Below are 27274 nucleotides of genomic sequence, written 5' to 3'. Positions count from 1 at the left end.
CTGAGACTAATAGAATTAGCCATTTAGGTAATTTTATATACAATAACAAAGTTTGCTTGTGAAGCCCTAAGAAAGAGTGAGTTCTGAAATAAAGTCCATGGAAATATCTTTCCAAGGCCCATCTTGGTACCGATAGAGGTTGTAGAAGACCAAATGGGGGGGGGGGGGGGGGTGCCTGGACTTGTGTCGAGCACAAACTTCAAGTTTGGCCATCATCCTTAATATCTCCACTTAAATGTGGTAATCTATATTAATGAGAAATCAGGGTAATAGCCTTTTGAATTCCGGGATGACCCCCTGAGATTTGAACAAATAGCCGAGAGCAGAGAACAACAGCCATCAGGAAATTTATGAATTCCCGGGCTCTGAGATTGTTTAGTCCTCTAAATGTTTTGGAAGCTTTTGCTATTTGAGATCATAAAGTCTAAGACAATTATTCTATTAGGTGGTGTTTAAGGAAGATGTTCCAGTTTTTCTTAATGTTTATTCTCAACTTGATGAATTAAGACATCAGCCTTGATATTTCAAGAGTCTGGTCTGCAAGTAATAACATGATTGAATTGAGAGAAAAATAGTGAATATCGTGCTTGTCGAGCAATGAGACGTTTTGCTGTTGTAAGATATTCAAGATTTTTGTGATCTTTGTTGTTCCTTCAAGCAAATTATGCCATTCTTTCAAGGCTACATTCATGGTCAAAAGCTCTCGATCCACAATTGAGTAATTCTGCTCTGCAGTTCACTAAAGTAAAAACCACAAGGATGAAGTATGCTTTTTTTGTCCTTTTATCTAAGATAGCGCCTCACCAACCACAGAACGAGGCATCAACTTCAAGAATATAAATTTGAGTTATATCTGGATAAACCAGAATACTGTAGGAGCATTTTGTTCAGCTTACAAAGGCTTACAGAGCTGAATCAGACCGTGCAAAAGGAACTTGGTTTTGAGTTAAATCAGTGAGGGGCCTATTGATCCTTGAGACGTTCTCATGAAATGTCTATTTGGAAAACCCAAGAAATAGATAGTTATACTAAGCTGCTGTAATACGAGATAGTCAGTCTCCAACATCAATCTCCAAAATATTATAAAGCAAATACAGCGCTATAACAATCAGATATGGAACAAATATGAAATAAAACTCATCATTTAATTCTGCATATAAATAGAGACATAGAAATATATATTCAATAGTAGTATTAAAATTAGATGAATTCTAAAATCAATCAGAGGTCAGACACGGCCGTGCAAAAATTACGAGTAAACAATTAAACCGCTCCTATGAGTGGAAACTAAGGGCAACTCAGCAAAGCCACCTGAGTTATAGTCTGGCTGTAGGTGGTGTTTACCAGCTTAGTGGAGATATTCAATGGGTCCAATTAGCGATAGTCCAGAATGCGCTAGGGTCCAATGCACAGAAGTATGGTGCCCCAGTCCCACAATACAGCGGTTCAAATGCTGAGTTGTATTTTATAGTTTCCAAGTCCAAAATAAGCCGGGAGTGACTCCTTGCAACAGTCCCCGCTGGCCAGCGTGTGTCAACTGACGCCTTTCGCTGTCAGTCTCGTACAAAGAGCTTGCACTTCAGTACAGAGGCGCAGAGTCTAATGTGCAGGTGGCTTTCACCAGGGACCCCTGCAAGGAGGTGTGGACTTAGCTGCGCCCAACACACAGGTTGCGGCCCTCTGGGTTCCCTCGGAAATTTGCTGGTATACACTGGAGTGGTAATAGCATGTCGGGATAAAGACGTACAAGTCGACAGTCCGGGCCAGAACCAGCCGAGCTGCGCAGTACCAGGGATAAGGCAAAATCTGGTCAAGGAGAATAGCCGAGGTTAGGAATAGATAGTGGATATGAATCAAAGATCAAGGACGCAGGACAAGGTATGAGCCTATCCTCTGTCACTGGATTGTGGTCAGGAACCCCCTTATATAGGCTGAAGATTCAAAATTCTGCCCTATGCCACCCATGTTCCTAACCTGCCGCGGGGGGAGGAAGGGGAGAGTCGGGATTAGAGGCTGTCAGCAGCAGACGGGGGGGGGGACTGCACGCCCAGTGGTGTTATGAGTGGGGTGCAGTCCGCACCCGGGTGTCACCGTCAGAGGGGGTGAAACCAAAATGTCAGTTCCTCTGCAGTGACAGGGGCCAAGTGCTGAAGTGTGACATTCCCCTGCAGCACCCGGCTCCTGTCATAGAAGAGGAACTGAAAGTGTACTCTGTCTAGTTACCCGAGGGGCAGTCCAGCATCTCTGGTGATTCTGGGATGCCCCCGAAGTGATGTTCTCAGGATCCCCAACGAGACCATGCCAACTTTTTGAAGATGACGCCCCCTTTTTGGCCAAGCACACCTACAGCGGGGGAATGCAGAGTGCACTCCGGATGACACCAGGCCCGGTGACGCCTCTGACGCCCGCTGCCCATCGTCTGCCCAACGGCTGTGGTCAAATCTTCGAGTCTTACCGCCGATGGTAATGAAACTCCAGGATCAATTATAATCGCTCAACTGCATATACATCCGGCAATGCATCTATGTCTGAATTCGGTTGTAAAGAAACTGGGAAGATACACAGATAACGTGTATAGGCGCTAGTTATTATATATCAAGTTCCTAATGTAAATGTAATCGGTGCAGCTGTCAGAATAAGAGAGGTGTGCACTCCCAAAACGAATGTAATAAGGGTAAGATAAGACTACGCACTCAACTCATCCATAGCCGACAAGTCCATACTGATGGGAAAAAACAACATAATTTCTAAATCGCTTTATTAAAAATAATATATATATATTTTTTAAAGCCAACAATAAAATAGCATCAAGTGAATATAACTAGAACAATCCACAGTGTTAGGGATACAGCAGCAGAATCACCAACATTCTAGCTCAACAATATAGCGGCAGGCAGTCTAGGATTGTGTAGACACATTCGATATCAAATTATTACCTTAAGCACGTACAGTAGTAGTAAACATAGATTTGTCCAATAAACGTAAAAGATGAGCTGGAAGAAAGTAACAAGTTCCAGCAACAATGTAGCCACTTCACGGTAGTACTAATAGATAGTATCTAAAGCCAACCAGCTAAGTAAAGACTGCACACTGGGCGTATAGTGAATGGTGGTATCGTTGACTCCTACATGTAAAAATCAATACACTGGTGAAGGAGCGTTGCTATCTCCGGGCTGCCCTGTGGGTGCCTGTGCATAGTACAAGTGCTCCTTCGTCAGGTTATTTGGGAGTGTTCTTATATAGAGGTAGATGGTAGTTTGGATGTAATCAGATCGTTGCTGATTGGTTAAACAAAATCCAGGTGATTAGTGCAGGTGATTATCAGATGGAGGCACTTCCAGAACCTTAGTAGTAATACAGATTTTTTATTTTTTTTTAACATAAACAAAACAGTGAAATAATAAATTCATAATAACGTATAAATTTAATAATAACTAATAAGTTTAATGGAAACAGATAAATTGACATCTAATAAACTTGTTGGCTAGCGTAGTGATCGGACACAACGAGCGAAGGACTTTCCTTCGCTCGTCGCGTCTGGCGCATGCGCACGACGGAGCTCCCTCCGTCGTGCGCATGCTCAGTCCATAACATCGACCCACTTGCGAGCGGACAGCCGCTCGCGAGTGGGTCTGAATCAGGCCCTATATCTCTTGAATTAGGCTCTAAATCAATTGGACAGTCCTGCTGATGATGTGTAGGCAGTGGCGTTTTGTGGAAAATATTAAAGAAAATTTAGTACACTTTTGGCATTTTCCTTCCTCAGAGGTCAAGGTTCCACAAAAATGTAATTGAGAGGACACAATTTCACAATTAGGAGAGCACAGTCAAACTAGTTTGACTTGAAAAGACATCGACAGTCTGACAACTGATGATCGGACTGTGGCCCTCATTCAGAGGTGGTCACAAGAAGCGATCGCTCTCTCTGAATGAGGGCGGCCGCTTCTATTTTTTAGTATCACCCACAGCTTAGCTAGCGACCAGGGTGATGGTCGCAATGGTCAAGACCATCGCGACCATCGAGGCTTGCGACGAGACCCTTGCCAACCGCAAGCCCCAGGGAGCTTCCTGCTCTGATCGATGGTCTAATTGCTCTGATCTACCAAACGGGGCGAGCTGATCGACAGCCCCCCGTTGGTAGCGAGCCCCGGAGCGAGATAACTTCTCTCTCGCTCCGGGGCTTGCGCACGCGCAGTGCAGCCGCTGCGCATGCGCAGGACCAAAACATCGACCCGGTTGCGGGCGTGCAGTGCTTGCGACCGGGTCTGAATGAGGTCCTGTGTGTCTTTAACCATAGAATTTCTAATATGATTGGGAAACGTGGGGAATGACCACAATCAAGAGAAAATTGTTCTCTATGACCTTGTAAGGTCTCCACACTTAGGGCCTGATTCAGACCCGCTCACAAGCGGGTCGATGGTGGCCCAGTGCGCATGCGCACGACGGAGCCGGCTCCATCGTGCACATGCGCAAGACCCGGATAGCGATGGGCAAACCGTTGCTCCGGGTCTCGTACCAAAGGGGGCGTGCTGTTGATGTTGAGTGACAGCACACCCCCTTTGGTGGGCGGGCCGAGGGAGTGGCTGCCCAAACAGAGGCGTTCCCATGTGAACGCCTCCGTTTGGGGACGGCCCCACTGACATCACTCGTGAGATTTTGGCTCCGTGAGAGCCGAAATCTCTCTGGGGCTTGCGGCAACGAGACCCTACTACAAGGGTCTCGTCGCAAGTCCGATGGTCGCGATGGTCTTGACCATCGCGACCATCTTCCTGGCCCCTCGCTATAGCTGTGGGTGGTCACCCACAGCTATGCGAGTGGCCAGGAGGCCGTTCTAAAAAACAAGGCCGGCCCTGATTCAGAGCGAGCGCTCTGTCAGAGCGTCCGGCTCTGAATCAGGCCCTTAATGCAGTAGTTTCCTGTGAAACATGCCCGGAGGTAATGGATGTCCCATCAACAGTCTCTAAAAGGACTACCTCTTTCTTTGAAATCAGCAGAAGCTTCAGTTGGACCCATAAGACCTTGATCAATTAATTTTCCCATATACTAGAGTTTCCCAAATGCAGTCCTCAAGGTTCCCTAACAGTTCAGGTTTTAGAGATAGTCATGGTTGAGCACAGGTGACTTAATTAACACCTCAGTCAATTTTATTTAACCACCTGTTCTCAACCATGGATATCTCTAAAACCTGAACTGTTTGGGAACCTCTGCCATAGACCCTGATTCGATTAAAGCAGAAATGGAGACTGGAGTTTCTTTGATAAACAATAGAAAAGGCAAACAGATGGCATTTCGTATGCCAAGAGAAGATGATAAACCAAAAGAGGATTTTTGTACCTGTACCCCAACTCCCCCTTTTGAAGGCTTTGGGAACCGTTAGTTACCAGGCATCTTATTGCAATTCGGTCACTGAACCAGGAAGTGTGAGATATCTCCACAATAATGACACAGAGTCATGCCCAGCTGCCTAATAAGGTTCTGTACAGTGGCGTAACTTCATCCCAGGTGCCCGGAGGCAAGATAAATTAAAACAAATTAAAATGTACCACCCCCCAGCACCTATGCCAGCCCCAGCTGCCGCCAGCCCCCCTATGCATTTCCTTTTATACTATGCCCCCAGTAGTGGTCCCCCTATGCAGTGCCTGCCTATGTAGTGCCCCCAGTAGTGGTGCCTCCAGTAGTGAGCCCCCGGTAGTTGCCCACAGTAGTTACTCCCAGTAGTGAGCCCCCTGTAGTTGCCCCAAGTAGTGAGCCCACTGTAGTGAGCACCCAGTAGTGAGCCCCCAGTAGTTGCCCACAGTAGTTACCCCCTGTAGTGAGCACCCAGTAGTTGCCCCCAGTAGTGAGCCCCCTGTAGTGAGCACCCAGTAGTGAGCCCCCAGTAGTTAGCCCCCAGTAGTGAGCCCCCTCCCTGCGCGCGCACACAACCAAAAAAAAAACACTTACCTTTATCCTCGCTCCAGTGCTGCTGCCGTCCATCCCCGATGTCCGCTCCTCGGCACTATGGGAGTGACATCATGACGTCACTCCCATAGTACACTGCGGGACCCGGAAGACGGAGGGAGCTCCGTCCTCTGGCTGCCGCCAGGGGTTTGAATAGGAGCCGGGCACCCGCTGGTAACACACTCAGCGGGTGCCCGGCAAATGGAGGGTGCAGGGGGTGCGATCGCACTCCCTGCACCATCCGTAGTTACGCCAGTGGAGGTGGAGCGCCGATCAGCGGCGCTCCTTCTCCATGCAGCTCCCGGGGACAGTGGAGCCAGGTGCCCCCTTCAAGGCTGGCGCCCGGCGGCAAATGACTCCATTGTCTCCGGGAGCTCCGCCACTGGTTCTGTACATTTCCTATTTTCATCGGTTCTAATTCACCTTCATCAGGCAACGATGCAGAATCTTTAATGGCTCAGGGAGAAAGGGAAATACGGGACAGGGAGAAAAAAAAGCTCTAGTAAATGGGGCAGACTCTGAAAAATATATGCATTAATTACAATGTAACTTTTATTTAGATACAAGAAAAAAATATATATATTTTGAATTAATTTATTATGAACATAAAAAAAAAATATTTGAACATATCCTGTCCTAACGTCACCATTTATCTAATAATTCTGAAGAAAAAAAAAAATTATATATATACACACTGAAAAAAATTTATATGAAAAGGACTTAATTAGTGTAAAAATGAGGGAAAAATTGGTGAAATACAATGAATAAGTGGTAAAAATAATAATAAAAAAAATAATGCATTAATGGAAAAATTATAAATAAATCTCTGATATTAAATATCACAATGTTGTTGATCACATCAATGGGAGAAGGGGAATGGAGACCACATTATACTGGTGATAATAGTGCCTGGGGATGTCTCCCTAATGCTGAGCACTGTATATACAGCTATATATCACCTATACTATTTACACAGCCCCACATACTACACAAGGCAGTAACCATCAGCAATTGTAAACTGAACACGGGAGGACAAACTGTTTTACCTCCTATAAATAAAATGTGTCTCCTTTTTATGCAGCAGTCGGAGGCCATTTTTCCGAAGTACAGAGATTGCTCATTGGCTAAAAGAGACAAACTATATGGACTGAATATAAGGAGCCCAATACCCCGGATGTGCTGACGGGTAACATCCTAATGTCTATACAGAGTATAATTATACTAAACGCTAATTATACTATAAATAGTGCCCACTAGCAAAAGGCACGGCGGCCATTTTCCTATAGCCGCAACACTAGGCCGTAGCTCTGCAGCCTAATTCGTATTTCGCCGGTGACGCATGGTGGGGGCGGGGCCACAGAGTCCTGAGCCGCCATTTTTCTTAGTGAAGCTAAAAACAATCTACAGGTAAAATGCTCCATATTATATTACTACTGTTATTATTTAAGAGAGAGGGGACTACACAGTGATATATGAGGGGGAATAACACAGCTCCCAGCACACACTGATATGTGGTATTATTATTATATAGGGGGAGGGGACCGTACAGTGATATATGAGGGGGAATAACACAGCTCCCAGCACACACGTGATATTATTATATAGGGGGAGAGGGGACTACACAGTGATATATGAGGGGGAATAACACAGCTCCCAGCACACACTGATATGTGATATTATTATATAGGGGGGAGGGGACTGTACAGTGATATGAGGGGGAATAACACAGCTCCCAGCACACACTGATATGTAGTATTATTATTATATAGGGGAGAGGGGACTGTACAGTGATATATGAGGGGGAATAACACAGCTCCCAGCACACACTGATATGTAGTATTATTATTATTATATAGGGGAGAGGGGACTGTACAGTGATATATGAGGGGGAATAACACAGCTCCCAGCACACACTGATATGTAGTATTATTATTATATAGGGGAGAGGGGACTGTACAGTGATATATGAGGGGGAATAACACAGCTCCCAGCACACACTGATATGTAGTATTATTATTATATAGGGGAGAGGGGACCGTACAGTGATATATGAGGGGGAATAACACAGCTCCCAGCACACACTGATATGTGGTATTATTATGATATAGGAGGAGAGGGGACTGTACAGTGATATATGAGGGGGAATAACACAGATCCCAGCACACACTGATATGTGGTATTATTATTATATAGGGGAGAGGGGACCGTATAGTGATATATGAGGGGGAATAACACAGCTCCCTGCACACAATGATATGTGGTATTATTATTATATAGGGGAGAGGGGACCGTACAGTGATATATGAGGGGGAATAACACAGCTCCCAGCACACACTGATATGTGGTATTATTATTATATAGAGGAGAGGGGACCGTACAGTGATATATGAGGGGGAATAACAGCTCCCAGCACACACTGATATGTGGTACTATTATTATATAGGGGAGAGGAGACTGTACAGTGATATATGAGGGGGAATAACACAGCTCCCAGCACACACTGATATGTGGTATTATTATTATATAGGGGGGAGGGGACCGTACAGTGATATATGAGGGGGAATAACAGCTCCCAGCACACACTGATATGTGGTACTATTATTATATAGGGGGGAGGGGACCATACAGTGATATATGAGGGGGAATAACACAGCTCCCAGCACACACGTGATATTATTATATAGGGGGAGAGGGGACTACACAGTGATATATGAGGGGGAATAACACAGCTCCCAGCACACACTGATATGTGATATTATTATATAGGGGGGAGGGGACTGTACAGTGATATGAGGGGGAATAACACAGCTCCCAGCACACACTGATATGTAGTATTATTATTATATAGGGGAGAGGGGACTGTACAGTGATATATGAGGGGGAATAACACAGCTCCCAGCACACACTGATATGTAGTATTATTATTATTATATAGGGGAGAGGGGACTGTACAGTGATATATGAGGGGGAATAACACAGCTCCCAGCACACACTGATATGTAGTATTATTATTATATAGGGGAGAGGGGACTGTACAGTGATATATGAGGGGGAATAACACAGCTCCCAGCACACACTGATATGTAGTATTATTATTATATAGGGGAGAGGGGACCGTACAGTGATATATGAGGGGGAATAACACAGCTCCCAGCACACACTGATATGTGGTATTATTATGATATAGGAGGAGAGGGGACTGTACAGTGATATATGAGGGGGAATAACACAGATCCCAGCACACACTGATATGTGGTATTATTATTATATAGGGGAGAGGGGACCGTATAGTGATATATGAGGGGGAATAACACAGCTCCCTGCACACAATGATATGTGGTATTATTATTATATAGGGGAGAGGGGACCGTACAGTGATATATGAGGGGGAATAACACAGCTCCCAGCACACACTGATATGTGGTATTATTATTATATAGAGGAGAGGGGACCGTACAGTGATATATGAGGGGGAATAACAGCTCCCAGCACACACTGATATGTGGTACTATTATTATATAGGGGAGAGGAGACTGTACAGTGATATATGAGGGGGAATAACACAGCTCCCAGCACACACTGATATGTGGTATTATTATTATATAGGGGGGAGGGGACCGTACAGTGATATATGAGGGGGAATAACAGCTCCCAGCACACACTGATATGTGGTACTATTATTATATAGGGGGGAGGGGACCATACAGTGATATATGAGGGGGAATAACACAGCTCCCAGCACACACGTGATATTATTATATAGGGGGAGAGGGGACTACACAGTGATATATGAGGGGGAATAACACAGCTCCCAGCACACACTGATATGTGATATTATTATATAGGGGGGAGGGGACTGTACAGTGATATGAGGGGGAATAACACAGCTCCCAGCACACACTGATATGTAGTATTATTATTATATAGGGGAGAGGGGACTGTACAGTGATATATGAGGGGGAATAACACAGCTCCCAGCACACACTGATATGTAGTATTATTATTATATAGGGGAGAGGGGACTGTACAGTGATATATGAGGGGGAATAACACAGCTCCCAGCACACACTGATATGTAGTATTATTATTATATAGGGGAGAGGGGACCGTACAGTGATATATGAGGGGGAATAACACAGCTCCCAGCACACACTGATATGTGGTATTATTATGATATAGGAGGAGAGGGGACTGTACAGTGATATATGAGGGGGAATAACACAGATCCCAGCACACACTGATATGTGGTATTATTATTATATAGGGGAGAGGGGACCGTATAGTGATATATGAGGGGGAATAACACAGCTCCCTGCACACAATGATATGTGGTATTATTATTATATAGGGGAGAGGGGACCGTACAGTGATATATGAGGGGGAATAACACAGCTCCCAGCACACACTGATATGTGGTATTATTATTATATAGAGGAGAGGGGACCGTACAGTGATATATGAGGGGGAATAACAGCTCCCAGCACACACTGATATGTGGTACTATTATTATATAGGGGAGAGGAGACTGTACAGTGATATATGAGGGGGAATAACACAGCTCCCAGCACACACTGATATGTGGTATTATTATTATATAGGGGGGAGGGGACCGTACAGTGATATATGAGGGGGAATAACAGCTCCCAGCACACACTGATATGTGGTACTATTATTATATAGGGGGGAGGGGACCATACAGTGATATATGAGGGGGGATAACACAGCTCCCAGCACACACTGATTTGTGGTATTATTATTATATAGGGGGAGAGGGGACCGTACAGTGATATATGAGGGGGGATAACACAGCTCCCAGCACACACTGATTTGTGGTATTATTATTATATAGGGGAGAGGGGACCGTACAGTGATATATGAGGGGAATAACACAGCTCCCAGAACACACTGATATCTGGTATTATTATTATATAGGGGGAGAGGGGACCGTACAGTGATATATGAGGGGGATAACACAGCTCCCAGCACACACTGATATGTGGTATTATTATTATATAGGCGAGAGGGGACCGTACAGTGATATATGAGGGGGAATAACACAGCTCCCAGCACACACTGATATGTGGTATTATTATTATATAGGGGAGAGGGGACTGTACAGTGATATATGAGGGGGAATAACACAGCTCCCAGCACACACTGATATGTGGTATAATTATTATATAGGGGAGAGGGGACTGTACAGTGATATATGAGGGGGAATAACACAGCTCCCAGCACACACTGATATGTGGTGGTATTATTATTATATAGGGGAGAGGGGACCGTACAGTGATATATGAGGAGGGATAACACAGCTCCCAGCACACACTGATATGTGGTATTATTATATAGGGGGAGAGGGGACCGTACAGTGATATATGAGGGGAATAACACAGCTCCCAGCACACACTGATATGTGGTATTATTATTTTATAGGGGAGAGGGAACCGTACAGTGATATATGAGGGGGAATAACACAGCTCCCAGCACACACTGATATGTGGTATTATTATATAGGGGAGAGGGGACCGTACAGTGATATTTGAGGGGGAATAACACAGCTCCCAGCACACACTGATATGTGGTATTATTATTATATAGGGGAGAGGGGACTGTACAGTGATATATGAGGGGGAATAACAGCTCCCAGCACACACTGATATGTGGTATTATTATTATATAGGGGAGAGGGGACCGTACAGTGATATATGAGGGGAATAACACAGCTCCCAGCACACACTGATATGTGGTATTATCATTATATAGGGGAGAGGGAACCGTACTGTGATATATGAGGGGAATAACACAGCTCCCAGCACACACTGATATGTGGTATTATTATATAGGGGAGAGGGGACTGTACAGTGATATATGAGGGGAATTACACAGCTCCCAGCACACACTGATATATAGTATTGTTATTATATAGGGGAGAGGGGACTGTATAGTGATATATGAGGGGAATAACACAGCTCCCAGCACACACTGATATGTGGTATTATTATAATATAGGGGGGAGGAGACTACAGTGATATATGAGGGGGAATAACACAGCTCCCAGCACACACTGATATGTGGTATTATTATTATATAGGGGAGAGGGGACCGTACAGTGATATTTGAGGGGGATAACACAGCTCCCAGCACACACTATGTGGTATTATTATTATATAGGGGGAGAGGGGACCGTACAGTGATATATGAGGGGAATAACACAGCTACCAGCACACACTGATATGTGGTATTATTATTTTATAGGGGAGAGGGGACCGTACAGTGATATATGAGGGGGAATAACACAGCTCCCAGCACACACTGATATGTGGTATTATTATTATAGAGGGGAGAGGGACTGTACAGTGATATATGAGGGGGGATAACACAGCTCCCAGCACACACTGATTTGTGGTATTATTATTATATAGGGGAGAGGGGACCGTACAGTGATATATGAGAAGGAATAACACTGCTCCTAGCATACACTGATATGTTATATTATTGTATAGGGGAGAGGGGACCGTACAGTGATATATGAGGGGGGAATAACACAGCTCCCAGCACACAATGATATGTGAATTATTATATAGGGGAGAGGGGACCGTACAGTGATATATGAGGGGGAATAACACAGCTCCCAGCACACACTGATATGTGGTATTATTATTATATAGGGGAGAGGGGACTGTACAGTGATATATGTGGGGAATAACACAGCTCCCAGCACACTGATATGTGGTATTATTATTATATAGGGGGAGAGGGGACCGTATAGTGATATATGAGGGGGGATAACACAGCTCTCAGCACACACTGATATGTGGTATTATTATATAGGGGAGAGGGGACCGTACAGTGATATATGAGGGGAATAACACAGCTCCCAGCACACTGATATGTGGTATTATTATTAAATAGGGGAGAGGGGACCGTACAGTGATATATGAGGGGAATAACACAGCTCCCAGCACACACTATGTGGTATTATTATTAAATAGGGGAGAGGGGACCGTACATTGATATATGAGGGGAATAACACAGCTCCCAGCACACACTGATATGTGGTATTATTATTACACACACTGGGGTAGATGTATTAAAGCGACACGATAAGTGCCGCTGTAACGCTTCCTGCTTCGCCTCTTTACCGAGGTGCAGCAGGAAGCACTACCGATGAGATGTAAGAGGGGGAGCGATAACACCCCCTCCGGCGCTACCCGCTAGAGACAGCAGCGCACCAGCCTAGTGCTGATGCCCTGTGTCTCTGTCCCGGCCGGCTCCACTGAGCATGCGCAGGATCTCGCAAATATCATGAGATCCCCGCATGCAGCCTGGAGCCGGCAGCAGGGACAGCGCTGTCCCTGCTGTGGGTATAGGCTAGCGCCAGGCTGTAGCTGTTGATAATGACAGCTACAGCCGGCCGAACGGTCATGCGGTATGACCGTTCGCACATGGCCCTGCCACTCGGCGCTGCTATCTTGTAGATAGCAGCGCCGATAATGACATGGGCGCATATTGCCCCTGTCATTTTCCGCCCAGACCCCCGATCATACATCGGGGAGAAGCGGTATCAGCGCACATAACGTGCGCTGATACCGCTTCTGGGCTTCATACATCTACCCCACTATGTGGTATTATTATTGTATAGGGGAGAGGGGACCCTACAGTGATATATGAGGGGGAATAACACAGCTCCCAGCACACACTGATATGTGGTATTATTATTATATAGGGGAGAGGGGACTGCACAGTGGTATATGATGGGGAATAGCACAGCTCCCAGCACACACTGATATGTGGTATTATTATATAGGGGGAGAGGGGACTGTACAGTGATATATGAGGGGGAATAACACAGCTCCCAGCACACAATATTATGTGGTATTATTATTATGTAAGGGGAGGGGACTGTACAGTGATATATGAGGGGGAATAACAAGCCCCCGGCACAAACTGATATGTGGTATTATTAATATATAGGGGAGAGGGGACTGTACAGTGATATATGAGGGGGAATAACACAGCTCCCAGCACACACTGATATGTGGTATTATTATATTGGGGAGAGGGGACTGTACAGTGATATATGAGGGGGAATAACACAGCTCCCAGCACACGCTGATATGTGGTAATATTATATAGGGTAGAGGGGACTGTACAGGGATATACTGTATGAGGGAAATTACACAGCTCCCAGTATACACTGATATGTGGTATTATTATTTTATAGGGGAGAGGGAACTGCACACTGCTCCACGGGAGGTTTCTGTCCTCCCAGAGCTCGCCTTAGGACACCTGCGTTACGGTTTGACAGGTGTACCGCCCCAGTCAAACTCCCCACCTGCCACTGTCCCCGGAGCTACTGATGCACACTGATATGTGGTAATATTATATAGTCGAAGGGGCCATTACAGTAATACATGTGGGGGAATAACACAGCTCCCAGCACACACTGATATGTGGTATTATTATTATATAGGGGAGAGGGGACTGCACAGTGGTATATGATGGGGAATAGCACAGCTCCCAGCACACACTGATATGTGGTATTATTATATAGGGGGAGAGGGGACTGTACAGTGATATATGAGGGGGAATAACACAGCTCCCAGCACACAATATTATGTGGTATTATTATTATGTAGGGGGAGGGGACTGTACAGTGATATATGAGGGGGAATAACAAGCCCCCGGCACAAACTGATATGTGGTATTATTAATATATAGGGGAGAGGGGACTGTACAGTGATATATGAGGGGGAATAACACAGCTCCCAGCACACACTGATATGTGGTATTATTATATTGGGGAGAGGGGACTGTACAGTGATATATGAGGGGGAATAACACAGCTCCCAGCACACACTGATATGTGGTATTATTATTATATAGGGGAGAGGGGACTGTACAGTGCTATATGAGGGGGAATAACACAGCTCCCAGCACACACTGATATGTGTTAATATTATATAGGGTAGAGGGGACTGTACAGGGATATACTGTATGAGGGAAATTACACAGCTCCCAGTATACACTGATATGTGGTATTATTATTTTATAGGGGAGAGGGAACTGCACACTGCTCCACGGGAGGTTTCTGTCCTCCCTGAGCTCGCCTTAGGACACCTGCGTTACGGTTTGACAGGTGTACCGCCCCAGTCAAACTCCCCACCTGCCACTGTCCCCGGAGCTACTGATGCACACTGATATGTGGTAATATTATATAGTCGAAGGGGCCATTACAGTAATACATGTGGGGGCATAACACAGCTCCCGGCAAACACTGATATGTGTTATTTTTGTATAGAGGAGAGGGGACCATTCAGTGTTATATGAGGGGGAATAACACTGCTCCCAGTACACACTGATATGTGGTATTTTTATTCTATAAAAGTGAGGGGACTGTACAGTGATATATGAGGGGGAATAACTCGGCACACACTGATTTGTGATTTATTATATTTATATTTAGGGGAATGGACTGTATAATGATATAATAAGTGGAATAACACACAAAATGTATCAATCGCAATTTAACCACCACTTTTCTGTTATAAATACATGTTAATAGTTTGCGTTATATGTGTTATTTTGTGCATTATTGTCACATATTTTTTTTATTTGTGTTGGAAGTCCATGTCTTATTTGTGACACAATTTGGTGATTTTATTTTCACTTTTTATTTAGTTGTATATATCATTTGTTTTTAAAACCAGAGTAATGAACAATTTGTTTTTTTAAAAACAACATAATAAAAGTTTAGTGTTAAGAATTTATCAACTCGTAATTGTTTGAGTTACATATTCCTTGGTATCGATGTCTCCCCCAATTCACAGAATTACACATTAGTGAAGAAGACATCTGGTGTGTGTGAAACTCCCAGACGCCGTCCTCATGTGTCAGGAGGACTGAGCATGACCCAGAGCCCCATCACGGTGCCTCCACCTCACTGATACATGAGAGAGACAATGATCAGAAGATTCTGGAACTCACCAACAAGATCATTCAGCTGCTGACTGGAGAGGTGGCTGCTGGGAATGGGACATTATACAGTAACACCAGGGGATGTGTCTGGGTGATTACTGGAGAGGTGACTGCTGGGAATGGGACATTATACAGTAACACCAGGGGATGTGTCTGGGTGATGACTGGAGAGGTGACTGCTGGGAATGGGACATTATACAGTAACACCAGGGGATGTGTCTGGGTGATGACTGGAGAGGTGACTGCTGGGAATGGGACATTATACAGTAACACCAGGGGATGTGTCTGGGTGATGACTGGAGAGGTGACTGCTGGGAATGGGACATTATACAGTAACACCAGGGGATGTGTCAGGGTGATGACTGGAGAGGTGACTGCTGGGAATGGGACATTATACAGTAACACCAGGGAATGTGTCTGGGTGATGACTGGAGAGGTGACTTCTGGGAATGGGACATTATGCAGTAACACCAGGGGATGTGTCTGGGTGGTAACTGTATCATTTTGTGTGTCAGGTTCCTATAAGGTGTCAGGATGTCACTGTCTATGTCTCCATGCAGGAGGGGGAGTATATAGAGGAACACATGGGTCTGTACAAGGATGTGATGATGGAGAATCACCGGCCCCTCACATTACTGGGTAAGAGGAGACTGTCATTTATTATACAGGGGAGAGCAGGTATAGGGGCTCCCTATATACACATCATCTGATAATCACATATATACAATGTACTCAGTCACTGTGTGTCTCCTACAGATGGACCCAGTAACAGGAATACCCCAGAGAGATGTCCCCGTCCTCTTTATTCCCAGGATTGTACAGAGGAGAATCACAGGATCCCACAGGAGGATCAGGTAGGTGGGATTTAGGGTCTCACCAATATACCAAAGTGACTGTCACTGTACGAGGTGTGGCTATTAAATAACGCGACGGTATTTGGAAAAAGAAACCATACTGCCTGAGTTAAAAGGAAGTGGTGGAACTTTGACCTCGGACTATGCCAAAACGGTTTTGCAAGTTTCAGACCTCTTGCACGGATAGTTTCCTTTCACACATTAATCGAAGAAGTTGTGTTTTTCCCGTTCCTCATTAAAATCCTTAGTTTAAAAGTAGGGCAGATTGTATGTCATGTTCACATGTGTGTGAGTGACGACATAAGGAATCTTTCCACATCAAAAATAATTGAAAATGTGGAAAAAATTTACAAAACTGTTAGGAAAGTTTTGCATCAAGATCTTAATATGCCAAAAGTTTGTACTAAGATGGTTCCAAGGATTCTCACTACTGAGCAGAAAGAAAATCAAAAGCAAATTTGTACCAACATTTTGGAACAAATTCAAGCAAATTCGCATATTTTAGATAAACTTATTACCTGTGATGAAACATGGATCTTCCAGTACGATCCTGAGACAAAACGCCAGTCCATGCACTGGAAAACACCATCACCAAGAATGAAGAAAGCGCGTCACAGCAAATTCAAAGCCATATTTATTGTTTTCTTTGATACCGAGGGCCGTATTAAATTAGATGCGAAATCGGGCATTTTCGCTGTCGTTTGCGAATCGGCCTTTCGATCAGCCAATTTTCAGACGATTTGCGGACGATTTCGCCAACAACGGCGAAAAACTGGAGAAAACTTTTCTCCTGCCTTGGGCAGGCGAAAAAATTAGCAAAAACTCTATTTTTGGGTAAAAATGTGGGGCTTTCTTCCAGAACTCTTTGGACAGCCCCCCTAATGATACTTTACTGAAACAAAAATGTGTAAGTTGCGTTCTTTGACGAAAAACGGGCATTAAAATTTCGGTGACATTTTTTTTTCCAAGTGGAAAAAGCGTTTAACTTATTGGGTCTGGTATTTCGAAGGGGCCATAAGGCTGCGCCAAGTGTTTTAAACATCGCACGTGGCTGGCGCAGGTGGTTTTTTAAAACCGCAAAAAAAAACGCCTGCACCAGCCACGTGCGATGTTTAAAACACTTGGTGCATCTTTATATCCCTCCAAAATACCAGACCCAATACGTTAAATGCAGTTTTCACAATATAAATAAAATTTTGTCTGAAATTTCAGCGGTCGTTTCTCGACAAAGTACACAATTTACGAAAACATTTTTTGCCAAGGTATCATTAGGATAGCTGTCCAAAGGGTTCTGTAAGAAATCCCCACATTTTTACACAAAAATAGGGATTTTGCACATTTTCCACCTTTTTTAAAAATGGAGAACAGTTTTTTCAATTTATCGCTAATGACGATAATACCGCAGAAAAATCGGCGATATTATCGCGGGTGCGATAGTTAATTGAATACAGCCCCAAGGGTGTTATTTAGGAGGACTGGGTACCAGAAGGCACGACAGTGAATCAACATTACTACAAAAATATTCTAGCAACCTTTCAGGAAAGAATCAGAGAAAGAGGCCGGAGTTGTGGAACAATTGATTCATTCCCCATCAGGAAATCGCACCAGCCCACACAGCTCTCTCTCTGACGCAGAGTTTGGCTAAGAAACAGATTGCAGTGATAGAACCCCCTCCATACTCACCAGACCTAGCACAGTGCGACTTTCTTTTCCATAAAGTCAAATCTGTACTCAAAGAAACTCATTTTGCATCATTTACTGAGGTAAAGAAGAAAATGACGGAGCTGTTGAGACTGCTGATAATGAGCTACAGCGCGGCTTTAACCAATAAGAATACAGCGGTGTGTGGATGCCGAAGGGGAACGGAATTAAAATATACTTAATATAATCAAAAATAAATTATAGCATCAGTCTTGTTATTTAATATCCACACCTCGTTTGATTTACAGAGAAGCTGTGTGTGTATTACACACTGAAATTATACTGTTTAATAACAATTAATTATATTAGGCATTAATTAAGTGTTATATTGTTTTATGGGTTATTTAGAGTGAAGTTTTAACTAATGTTAAGACAGAAGATATAGAGGGAAAAGAAGAGACGTATGTGACTGATATAAAGGTAAAAGATATAGAGGGAGAAGAAGAGATGTATGTGACTGATAACAAGGCAGAAGATATAAAGGAAGAAGAAGAGACGTATGTGACTAATATGAAGGCAGAAGATATAGAGGGAGAAGAAGAGACGTATGTGACTGACATGAAGGCAGAAGATATAGAGGGAGAAGAAGAGACGTATGTGACTGATATAAAGGTAAAAGATATAGAGGGAGAAGAAGAGATGTATGTGACTGATAACAAGGCAGAAGATATAAAGGGAGAAGAAGAGACGTATGTGACTGATAATAAGGCAGAAGATATAGAGGGAGAAGAAGAGACGTGTGTGACTGATATGAAGGCAGAAGATACAGAGGGAGAAGATACATATGTGACTGAGATGAAGGCAGAAGATATAGATGGTGAAAAAGAGACATATGTGAGGGGCGATCAGCAGTGTAAGGAGGAGGAAATACCTACAGTTATCAACACAGGTGAGTAATAAACGCTTATTAGAGAAAAGAGTCACATATTCTCCTTGCTCAGTCACTACACAATCTGTTATCCTTCACCCTTCTCTGTCAGTATAAATTGTTAAGGGAAATGTATCTGCACAGTGGTAGCCATCAGCCCCTATTATACTCTTGCTCTTCCCCTCAAATCGTGTCACTGTGTAATACCAGCCCAGAGACCGGACCAGTCTCCTCCCCACACTCTCTGGTGTATCTCATACATTAGCAGCCAGCCCCTATTATACTCCTGCTTTCCCCTCACATCATGTCACTGTGTGTTACCAGCCCAGAGATCTGACCAGTCTCCTCCCCACTCTCTCTACTGTATCTCATACATCAGGAGCCATCAGTCCCTATTATACTCCTGCTCTTCTCCTCACATCATGTCACTGTGTGTTACCAGCCCAGAGATCTGACCAGTCTCCTCCCTGCACTCTCTGGTGTATCTCATACATCAGGAGCCATCATTCCCTATTATACTCCTGCTCTCACCCTCACATCATATCACTGTGTGTTACCAGCCCAGAGATCTGACCAGTCTCCTACTCACACTCTCTGGTGTATCTCATACATCAGGAGCCATCAGCCCCTCTTATACTCCTGCTCTCCCCCCTCATATCTTGTCACTGTGTGTTACCAGTCCAGAGATCTGACCAGTCTCCTCCCTACACTCTCTGGTGTATCTCATACATCAGGAGCCATCAGCCCCTATTATACTCCTGCTCTCCCCCTCTCTTCAGAGTGAAAACATCGACCGTGTGTGCAAATTCACGGCTGCGTTCCTTGCTGAATTGGACCTATATTCTGTATTCGCTTTCCTTGGCTAGGTTTTGTATAGTCTGAACTTGGATATTCAGTAGAGGCCCTACTTTTTTTGGAGTTGTCTTGACTAATAAACAGTGGTGGGACATGACCGAACTATATGCAATGATGTGATGAGTATGCTGTTTAGAAGGAAAATATTTATTAATGTCGACGAGAACTTTGTCAGCCTTATTGCACCAATGAAAGAAAACTTTCTTCGGTTTAGTCTTACTTGACCTTTGGCAGGTAGGCTTTCCAATAAACAATTTTGCTTGAGTATAGTTTTCAGAACAAATTTGGGCGGACCTGGGTGTATGAAGCAATAGTAATTTGTACATCTAGGTATCAAGCATTATATTTGTTTTGGAAACACCATTTTTTGCAAGACTGATAAGTTAAAACAGGACTCCAAAGAACCTCCTTAGAGTTCTACTAGAACAGCACCTAGTCATCTTAATGATTTAGGTTGTGTTATGAACCTCTGGGAAGATTCACAGTGGAACCATTACCAGGAATATGAGGCTCAATAAAGTATAGTGAGTTGATTGATCAAGAGTCAATTGATAATATATAATTGAAGAGTCAATTGATAAAGAGTTTATTGATAAGGAATTGTTAGGACAAGATGGCTCCTAGTTGAAATGTGACCTTGTGGGCTGAAATGTACTTGGCAAGTTGCAGTGTTGAGGACTGATAAATACATGGCGGTTTACAGCCTTAAGGGCTGGTGTGTACTTGGCTGGTTGCAGTCTTGAAGACTGGTATGCACTTGGCTAGTTGCAGCCTTGAGAGCTGGTATGCACTAGGATAGTTGCAGCCTGAATAGCTGGTAGGCACTTGGCTAGTTGCAGTCTTGAGGAATGGTATGTACTTGGCTAGTTGCAGCCTTAATAGCTGGTATGTACTGAGGTATATTAGGAATTGCTGTAAAAGTTTATTGCTTGCTTGAATATACAGACAATGAATTGCAACTGAAACTGAGGAGTTGTAAATTGCAGATAGTGCACACAGCACTGAATAGTAGTGCAGATAGCTGGGTGTTATTAGCTGATTGGCCATACAGACACAGAGAGGCTGCTGGGAGTGCTGGAATGAATAAACAAAAAGTTCACAGTGTTGGAGTGCAGCTGACACTGCTTAGATTTAACTTGCAGGGAGTACACAGACGCTGAGGTGTGGCAGGCACTGCTCTTATGTTATTTGCAGGTAAATCACACACGCTTGAAGCAGCAGCCACTGCTTAGATGTAACTTGCAGGGAGATCACAGACACTGAACACGAGGAGCTGGAACACACAGGAAGATAACCTCTCACTAGAACCGGAAGCCACAACAAACACTATAGCCAGCATCAGAGAGGAGAAACAGCAGGGGTAAAGAAGGAAGGTGATCCAATCAGCGCAGGGAGGCGGAGACAGAACAGCCAGGTAGGAATACTTTGTGGAGCAGCAGCCTGGCATTCTTGTCTCCTAGCAACAGGCCTGAGAAAACCACCCAAAGCACCATTGTCAGACAAGGCGCAGCGGCAGCTTGTGACAGGTTGCTATGTAAAACTGACATTTTGGTTGAATATTCAGCAAATTCAGTAGATTGACTCAGGAACTTCCAAAAGCTGTGAGGGTAACTTGGACCAAGAGAATAGGATACACTCAAAAGCAGCAAGCCGAATTCTAGGGAATAAACCAGCAGAGGTCAAATTATAGCCAATCCTCAAGAACATGCAATGAACCCAGGAATGTTGAACATCATTCCCGGGTTCTTGCCAGCGGCAAAATAGACTGTGTCTAATCATTAGAGTCCTATAGATTTGCAGTTTAAACTGGCAGAAACAGAAGACCTGTCAAAAGAGGGGTTATCCATGGCTAATCAATAGTTTAGGAGTTGAAAATTAGAAAAATAAAGCTGAGAGGGCATGAAATAAACTATGGTTAGGGCCATTAGGGGCACAGATCTTCAAAAGTGTGAATTTCTATCCCATTATCAAAAGACGGAGCAATATGAATCTGCCTTAGAACCTGTAGGAGAGTCCTGAATTGTATATCTTACATGTGTAGCAATATAGCCAATCCATGTTTTTTTTAATCAAATATGGAGCAGTAATAAACTGGTTCCATGGACCACAGAGCTCATCCCGAGCCAGATTCCAGTGTGTCTCCTGGTGGAAGACTATATCAGGAGACAAAGCCTTCAAATGGGAAACAACTTGGCGTCCCTTGATAGGGCTTTTAAGGCCCCTTACATTCCAGTAGACAACCTAAAGCCTCGGAATCATTGTAGGAGGCCTAGAAGAGGCAAAAAGAGAGGAAAGAGTCACACTTTGTATTTGCACATTCATAATTGTAATAAACTGTTCACAGTTTGAAAATTAAAACTAAAATACTGAACAGATTTGGACTCCCTAACAAGGTTACATTTTGTCTTCTCAATATAAAGATTATGTTCATTGCTGTTCATTCCTTTCATTTCTAGTGGCTGGGAGCACAAGCAGAACTATCTCTGAAGGATCTCTAATTTGGTTTCCAGAGTGTGAAAAAGAAGACAAGATCATACAAGATTCTACAGGAATAAATCCCCTTAGCCTAAACATATACCCAGTGATTCATAGTGCAGATAAAGCATCTCATACTTCTAATCCTGGGCTATGTTCTCCTGACAACTCAGATATTGCTACATCTAGTACAGCTCATACAGTTGATAGTAGATTTTTGTGCTCTGAGTGTGGGAAATGTTTTACATGTAAATCCCATCTTGATATACATCAGAGAATTCACACAGGTGAGAAACCATTTCCATGCTCTAAATGTGGGAAATGTTTTATACAGAAATCATATCTTGTTATACATCAGAGAAGTCACACAGGTGAGAAACCATTTCCATGCTCTGAGTGTGCAAAATGTTTTATTCAGAAATCAGATCTTGTTATACATCAGAGAACTCACACAGGTGAGAAACCATTTCCTTGTTCTGAGTGTGGGAAATGTTTTACACAGAAATCACATCTTGTTATACATCAGAGAATTCACACACGTGCAAGACCATTTCCATGTCCTGAGTGTGAGAAATGTTTTACACAGAAATCAGATCTTGCAGCACATCAGAGAAGTCACACAGGTGAGAAACCATTTCCATGTCCTGAGTGTGAGAAATGTTTTACACAGAAATCAGATCTTGCAGCACATCAGAGAAGTCACACAGGTGAGAAACCATTTCCATGTCCTGAGTGTGAGAAATGTTTTATACAGAAATCAGATCTTGCAGCACATCAGAGAAGTCACACAGGTGAGAAACCATTTCTGTGTTCTGAGTGTGGGAAATGTTTTACACGGAAATCAGCTCTTTTTAAACATCAGAAAACTCACTTAGGTGAGAAATTTCAATGTTCTGAGTGTGGGAAATGTTTTAAATATAAATCAAGTCTTGTTGAACATCAGAAAACTCACACGGGGGATAAACCATTTCCATGCTCTGAGTGTAGGAAAAGTTTTGCAAACAAATCAAAACTTGTTATACATCAGAGAAGTCACACAGGTGTGAAGCCATTTTCTTGTTCACAGTGTGAAAAATGTTTTGCACAGAAATCACATTTTGTTATTCATGAGAGAAGTCACACAGGCGAGAAATTTCCATGCTCTGAGTGTGGGAAATGTTTTGCACAGAAATCACATCTTGTTACACACAAAAGAACTCACACAGGTGAGAAACCGTTTCGATGTCCTGAATGTGAGAAATGTTTTACGCAGACATCGGCTCTTGCTAGACATAAGAGAACTCACACAGGTGAGAAGCCATTTCCATGTTCTAAATGTGGGAAACATTTTACAGAAAAATGTGATCTTGCTAAACATGAGAGAAGTCACACAGGTGAGAAGCCGTTTCAATGTTCTGAGTGTGGAAAATCTTTTAGTGAAAAAGGGTCTCTTGCTAAACATCAGAGAACTCACACAGGTGCAAAACCATTTCCATGTTTTGCATGTGGGAAATGTTTTACATATAAATGTGCTCTTGCTAAACATTACAGAACTCACACAGGTGAAAAATCAGTTCCATGATAGGAGTGAGGGAAATGTTTTACACAAAAATTAACTTTTGTTGCACAAAAAATTCACATAAGACAAAATTAATGTCAATATTGCTAAATCTATTAATATTAATAAGGTAATATATAAAAACAGCAAAAAATATATTTAAAGAGATTATAGTTAAAAGTAAATTAACATTGCAGAGTTATGCTGGGCAGATAAAAGCGCCAATCGTACTATATTAACATATTATTTCTTCCTCCATTAGGGGGCACAGACATGACAATGGGGTATATCCTGGAGGGGAGAGTCTGGGCACCAAACTGTTAAAATGTATTTTCCAGTAGCCCATGCTCCCTCTCCTCTATACCCAGCCACCAGGAGCCGGCTTTGGTTTGGTGGCTGCAGCACTGGCGACTGGGTCAGTGATTTCAGCTGCGGATTCCAACACACTGGACAGGCACTACAGTCGTAGCCAGCTACAGATGGGGCAGGTAAGTGCTGGTAGAGAGGGCTCCGGTCATCTCCTTTCTAATCAGACCACCAGGAACTTCTGAGCCACCAGGAGCCAGTTTCAAGTTTGGTGCTGACAGGAGTGGGCACTATTTGTGGGGGGACTGCTTTAGGTGGTCCCCCATTTTTTTTATTTTATTTTTAGACTGGGCAGTGATACGTGTCCTATAGGACGCCATCACTGCCACTCCAACCCCATCGCTGGTGGCCGCAACACTAGCAATGGGGTCTGTGACTTCAGCCGCTGACTCCAGCACACTGATGAGGAGCCACAGTTGCAGCCACCTGGAGACGGGACAGGTAAGTGCAGCTTATCACAGCTGGTGCAGGAGACCACCACCGGTGCTGGAATTGAGGGCTCTGGTCGTCCCAGCACCACTCACCACCGGGGAACTTCTGGAATAGGACTCCGCTTACAGCAGTGGTGGTCATTGCCTTTGGGTACACACCAGACAGCAGAGGCAGGCTCCACCTATTAGTACCTCCCTTACCCCTTAGCACACTTCCTTTCTGCAGACAGCCTGCCTCAGGTACACTCCCCTCTCTACACCTCTAAGATGCTGGGCAGCAATTTTAAGCATTGCCTGCCACAGCAAAGCACCAAGAGAAGCAAGGGCTCCTGTCTCCCCATATACCTTGCACCTAGCAATCAGGGTATATTTAAAGCTCCTTCTTGCTGCCATGGCTGGGTTGAGCAGTACTTTCCCACTATTTTCTATTATATATATATATATATATATTTGCACAATTAGGTAATTTTGATGCTGATTGCCACTCTGTGCTCCCCTGTGACATATACCTCTGCTTTAGTGTCTTGGTACATTCTAGGTCTGCAAATGTCTTCCAAGATCAAGGCTCTCAAGGGGATGGATGCTCCTGTGCTGTGCACTTGTAAAAAATGTGTTAATGTGCTCTCTTCCCAGGACCCGGACCACAATGGCATTTGTACGCTGCTTTGTGGCTCCACTGAGGGAGGTTTCTTTAGCCGCAGCATCCAATCAAGAAATGGCTTGGGTTTCAGAGTTGACACAGGTAGTGTGCAGCTCCCAAACCATCTCTCCCTACTAATCTATATATAGGTGTGCTCCCAATTACTAACCATTCTGCTGGCTCAGAGTCCTTTGCTGCCTGCTAGAGTAGCCACCGTGGATGCAGTCCTTTACACGGACCGTACAGGGATTGGCACAGGTGTCGGCATCTTTCCGGCAGATGTTTGACAAGGATAGTACATACAGAAGCAGGCCTTCCAGATGAGAGAGCTCTATGCCACTGTCTAGCGGAGTTCAGAGAATTTTCCTCGGACCACGAGGCTAGCTCCTCTGTCACCTCCAACATTGAGGTTTTCTTGGTTTGGAGAATGCTAAGTCGCCGGTAGATTTGTAGGACACTGACCATTGCAGTTAAATCTGTCCTCCTGATTGAGGATTCAGGACAGATCCCCCAAATCCAAAGCCCCGTTATTTAAGCATCAGAAAAAAATGATAGCTGAGTTCCCTTCTTCACAGAAGAAGAGGTACTCTTCGGAGGTATGGGTGCTCCCTTAATAGTTCCTTTCAGGTATCTAAGCATATTGCTTTCTTTTACCCACTAATGGCTGCAGATAGGGACAGGTGGGAGTCCCCTACATTGGTTGATTCCCACATCGCCCATCTTGTTAGGTTATCCTCCCTATTCTGAATACTGTTTCCTTTACAGATCCAACAGATAAGTTGGATAACTTATTTAAGATGATATATACTAATGCTTGTGCTGTTCTTCCAGTCCTCGCATCTGCTTGGGTGGCTAAGGCTTTTGGTTGCTGGACTGATGCACTGGAGGACAGTGTCAGTTCTGGTACAAACTTGTGAGTTATTGTCTCTAGTTGGGCCTATTAGGGAGGTGGCCTCCTGCCTGGGTGAGGCAGGCATTAACCTCTAAGGTGTCACCATTGACAAAGGGGTCTTAATTTTTAAGGTGTCAGCATCTCCTATTGTGGTGAGGAGTGCTCTCTGGCTACACAGACGTGGACTCAAAGAAAGCTTTAAAAACACTTCCATATGCAGGGGAGGTCCTTTTTGGTTTGCAGTTGGACAAGATGTCCTAAACTACTTTCCTTTCTTCTGGTGCTTCTCCTAAATTAAGAATGTATACTTTTTGCTCCTTTTGCCCCAACCTCGGTCCACCAGACGTCCTGCAGCCAAGCCCATGGAAAGGACTGCCACATGAAGTAACAGGCCTTTACCTGGGGGACCATGGAGTGGGAGGCTGGCTTTTTTTTCTGTTTGTATTGGGACCATGACAGATGCCTGGGTGGGAGGCAGAAGGTCATGGCAGTGCACCTTCGATGCAGGGGCATCCACATCCTGGCTATCTGAATGACCTCCTTTTCATGGCCCTGTCTCTGGATGCTCAGTGAGACCACATCCGTCTGACTTTGGATCTTCTGCAGTCACACGGGTGGATCATCAATTGGCAGAAATCCACCTTGATGCCTTCACAGGAGATGCTAAATTTAGGGGATCTACTAGACTCCAGGGCTCAGTGTGTCTTCCTGCAGACAAGATACTAGCTATGCAT

The 27274-nt window shown here is 44.1% G+C and overlaps 1 protein-coding gene across 1 annotated transcript in view; it reads left to right on the top strand.

Annotated features, from left to right (window-relative positions):
• The window catches only part of LOC148512053 (uncharacterized), a 34801-nt gene extending 10566 nt beyond the window's left edge, over nt 1–24235 (top strand). The window contains exon 5 of the mRNA XM_088482374.1: nt 22869–24235. Coding sequence (XP_088338500.1) covers nt 22869–24235 — 1367 coding nt within the window. The remainder of the gene's footprint in view (nt 1–22868) is intronic.
• The last annotated feature ends 3039 nt before the right edge of the window (nt 24236–27274 follow it).

The sequence above is a fragment of the Taudactylus pleione genome, unplaced genomic scaffold (genome assembly GCF_031769625.1).
Source record: "Taudactylus pleione unplaced genomic scaffold, aTauple2 ptg000285l, whole genome shotgun sequence".
In the NCBI taxonomy this organism is placed as follows: domain Eukaryota; kingdom Metazoa; phylum Chordata; class Amphibia; order Anura; family Myobatrachidae; genus Taudactylus; species Taudactylus pleione.
Note: the sequence above shows the minus strand (reverse complement) of the source record. Positions and strands in the feature narration are given on the sequence as shown.